The 5,000-nt window shown below is 33.1% G+C and overlaps 3 protein-coding genes across 3 annotated transcripts in view; all 3 read left to right on the forward strand.

The window, feature by feature from the left end:
• Window positions 1–2,349, forward strand: part of HOXB6 (homeobox B6) — a 3,724-nt gene extending 1,375 nt beyond the window's left edge. The window contains exon 2 of the mRNA XM_053697353.1: window positions 1,950–2,349. Coding sequence (XP_053553328.1) covers window positions 1,950–2,209 — 260 coding nt within the window. The 3' untranslated portion in view covers window positions 2,210–2,349. The remainder of the gene's footprint in view (window positions 1–1,949) is intronic.
• Window positions 1–5,000, forward strand: part of HOXB3 (homeobox B3) — a 54,469-nt gene that overhangs the window by 6,548 nt on the left and 42,921 nt on the right. The window lies entirely within an intron of this gene.
• The window catches only part of HOXB5 (homeobox B5), a 2,420-nt gene continuing 1,646 nt past the window's right edge, over window positions 4,227–5,000 (forward strand). Inside the window, exon 1 of the mRNA XM_053697329.1 lies at window positions 4,227–5,000. This exon is cut by the window's right edge and continues 305 nt beyond it. Within this exon, the coding sequence (XP_053553304.1) occupies window positions 4,792–5,000 (209 nt within the window). The 5' untranslated portion in view covers window positions 4,227–4,791.

Here is a 5,000-nt window from a genome sequence, read left to right on the forward strand (position 1 = left end):
ACGTTAGCAGACCCGCAAACATACACACATGTGTGCACAAATGCATACATAAAAACACACATGTGTGCACAAATAGATACATAAAAACACACATGTGTGCACAAATAGATACATAAAAACACACATGTGTGCACAAATAGATACATAAAAACACACATGTGTGCACAAATAGATACATAAACACACACACGAGTGCAAAAATAGATACATAAAAACACACATGTGTGTACAAATAGATGCATAATAACACACAAATGAGTGCACAAATAGATACATAAACACACACATGTGTGCACAAATTGATACATAAAAACACACACATGTGTGCACAAATAGATGCATAATAACACACATATGTGTGCACAAATAGATGCATAATAATACACATATGTGTGCACAAATAGATACATAAAAACACACACATGTGTGCACAAATAGATACATAAAAACACACACATGTGTGCACAAATAGATACATAAACACATACACGTGTGAACAAAGAGATACATACAAACACACACATGTGTGCCCAAATAGATACATAAACACACACACATGTGTGCACACATAGATACATAAAAACACACAAACATTAGCAGACTTACAAACACACAGACACTCACTGACACACACACACACACACACATATATGTGTACACAAATACATAAAAACACGCACATGTGTGCACAAATAGATACATAAAAACACACACATACACTCACTGACATACACACACATTTCAGCAGAAATAGATAAAAACACACGTGTGCACAAATATTTACATAAAAACACACACATAAATTAGCAGACATACAAACACACACACATACACTCACTGACACACACACATATTTGTACACAGATACATTAAACACACTCATACATAAGCAGACTTGTAAACACACACACTCACTGACACACACATATATTTGTGTGTTTTATTTATCTATTTGTGTATTTAGAAATATATATTTTTATAACTTACATGTCTTTCTCAATGGTTTTTGTTTTATGGCTAAACCATTGTATGATATATTATAACCTTAAACAAACAAAATATTTACATGTCATAGATACATAAACACACACACATGTGTGCACACATAGATACATAAAAACACACAAACATTAGCAGACTTACAAACACACAGACACTCACTGACACACACACACAAACACACACATATTTGTACACAAATACATAAAAACACACACATGTGTGCACAAATAGATACATAAAAACACACACATACACTCACTGACATAAACACACTTTTCTGCAGAAATAGATAAAAACACACGTGTGCACAAATATTTACATAAAAACACACATAAATTAGCAGACATACAAACACACACACATACACTCACACTCACTGACACACACACACATATTTGTACACAGATACATTAAACACACTCATACATAAGCAGACTTGTAAACACACACTCCCTGATACACACATATATTTGTGTGTTTTATTTATCTATTTGTGTATTTAGAAATATATATTTTTATAACTTACATGTCTTTCTCAATGGTTTTTGTTTTATGGCTAAACCATTGTATGATATATTATAACCTTAAACAAACAAAATATTTACATGTCACCTGTAGATTCTTTATATTTACCAGTTTAAATATATTTTGGTAAATATTTTTACAATTGTTAATGCTTTCTGAAAGCTTTATCCCAAACCAAGTGCCAGTCAAGTTTATCCAAACACTATATATATATATATATATATATATATACACACACACAACACACAAATATGTACAGAAACACACACACACACACATATATATATATATATATATATATATATATATATATATATATATATATATATATATATACATGTGGTAGTTGACTGCAACAGGAAGTATTGGGCATTGGGGCAGGTTCTGTTGCACAGCTGTCTCTAATAAATATCTCTGTGCAGGTTCCGTGTTTGGGCCCAGTGGCAGGAGAGGACGGCAGACCTACACCAGATACCAGACCCTGGAGCTGGAGAAGGAGTTCCACTTTAACCGCTACCTGACCCGGAGGCGCAGGATTGAGATCGCACATTCTCTCTGCCTGACTGAGCGTCAGATCAAGATCTGGTTCCAGAACAGACGGATGAAGTGGAAAAAGGAGAGTAAACTCCTTAACTCCACAGTACAGGGTGCAGAAGAGGAAGAGGAGAAGCCGGCAGAGTGACTGTGGTGTGGGGAGAACTAACACTCAAAGCAGATCACAATCCTCATAGCTTGAATAACTTATTGTTGCACACAGAACTGGTAAAGAAACGGGAATTACCTGTATAATAATCATCTAACTACCTATGTTTCACTGCTATTCCCCTGGGATTGTAAGACTTATGCAGTATGTGTATATATATATATGTGTATATATATATATATATATATATATATATATATATATATATATATATATATATATATATATATGTATATATGTATATATATGAAATCACAGACGTATTCACTAACAGATTCGGGCGTCCTGCCTATGTCTCATGCACGATTGACGTATTGATTGTTGGTCTTGTACATTTTATTTCTATATCTGCTGAAGTACGTGAGCTGATTTGGATCGAACTGTGACTTGCTCTACTGCGTTATATATTTTTTTTTATGTGCTGTGTTTGTGATTTCTACGTGTAGCTCGAATGAAGAATGAATTCCAGCAATGAAAATATTCTTACAATGAGTTCTCTGTTAGCTGTTAGTGAATATCCCATTCACAGAAGCATCATACAGTAGTAAATGACTGCGACACTATTATACAGGGAAACACAAGTAGTCTTATGTATATGATTTAGCACTAAGAACCTATGTTGGCAATTACATCGGTTCACATTAAATATTGGGTCGATGTCTGCACTTCATTAATACAGACCCATATTTCACAATGAAACGGGAGTTGCACGAACTCAGAAAAACTGGACAGTTGTGTCACCCAATAATTAAACGTTTTAAATATACTATATATATATATATGGGTTGTTTTATTAAATGTTGTTGGAATTAAACTTGTGGTTTATTTGTATTGTTAATTTCCTATGATCTTCAGGAAATAAAATCCCATAATGTCCTCTGAAAATGGGCCCTTATTCCTGCAGTAAAAACCTTCTTCCAATTATTATCGTTTTACAGTGTCCCTTATTTAATCATACAGCTCAGTCACACAGTTCGCAAGTATCTATTTCCCTCTCGTCTGCAGACATAAAAGAGAAACGTTTAATTATGTATTGAAGTATATGAGGGTCCTTGTCGAACATAAATATCCAAATCGCAGCGAATTCATTTAGCTCCGTAATTATCACTATTGCTGCTCATTTTATATCACTGGTAAAATAGATATTTGTGCATCGTTGAGCTGATGTTATCGATGGGGTAGATTTTAAGCATTTAATTATATGTTACATTGTTTAGTAATTTATATTTTTCTTTATTTTATATATTCATATTTAAAGAAGCCATATCATGTTAATCAGCCCCATAAATAACAGATCGATTTTTTTTTTTTGGGGGGGGGGGGGCGGGGGGAATCAAGACTTAACAGCTTTTATTTATATATATATATACACAAAACACACACACACACACATATATATATATATATATATATATATATATATACACATATGTATATACACAACACACACACACATATATATATATATATACACAAAACACACACACACACATATATATATATAAATATACAAAACACACAGACATATATATATATATATATATATATATATATATATACAACACACACACACATATATATATATATACATATATACAGAACACACACACACACACACATATATATATATATATATATATATATACACAACACACACATATATATATATATATATATATATATATATATATACAACACACACACACACACACACACACACACATATATATATACACAACACACACACACACACACACACACATATATATATATATATATATATATATATATATAACACACACACACACACACACATATATATATATACAACACACACACACACACACATATATATATATGAGATTACTTTTAAGTTATCGGTGATTATAAATTATGTATGTCAATTATTTAAAAGTAAATATTATAGTTTTTACATTGAACTTTTTAGCCTATTGCTCTTAATTTAATCTTAAGATGTTTGATTTATATTTGAAACAATGCAGCTGCATTATACATTATAACTACTTGTATTTTTTATATGCTAAACGCTTTGAACGGCTATGACTATTTTATATTTTTAAACCTTCCATGTCCTATTGTATTACATGTGTGAATGGGTATTTATTAAAATAACATAAAAAATAAAATAAGGAAAAACTAATATTTGGTCGGAGAAGGCAACTAGTAGTTTGTAAGGGTGTGGACGTTCTGCTATTCCCGTTTTGGACAGTAGATGGCGCAGTCTGACAAGAAGGAACAATCTTTTTCAGTGTGATTTTTTTATTTTTTTTTGGAAGCCGTACATTGACTTGGGCCTAACGATTCTTAGATCGTCATTATTTGTAACCATAGAGCATGAATTACCTCTTGAGGTCATCAGTGAGAATTTACGACTGGTCAACAAAAGCACGTGATTTCCAAACGCACTCACACCCCCCATATTTGGCCGCATACATAGCAAAAACGAAGAACAGTGCTTTGCTATAATTCATTAATACATCATAAATCGTGTAGCGCAGAGTTATAACGCCCGGCAGCCACAAATCACAGAAATAACCCAAATGAGTTCCTACTTTGTGAACTCGTTCTCAGGGCGATATTCAAATGGCCCCGACTATCATTTGCTAAATTATGGCAGTGGCGGCAGCAATGTGAGCGGATCATACAGGGACTCAGGCAGCAGCATGCAGCCCACTTCCTATGGCTACAGCTACAATGGCATGGACCTCAGCATCAACCGGCCAGCGGGCACCAGCCACTATGGGGAAAA

This window comes from Bombina bombina, chromosome 1, assembly GCF_027579735.1.
Source record: "Bombina bombina isolate aBomBom1 chromosome 1, aBomBom1.pri, whole genome shotgun sequence".
Classification (NCBI taxonomy): Eukaryota; Metazoa; Chordata; class Amphibia; order Anura; family Bombinatoridae; genus Bombina; species Bombina bombina.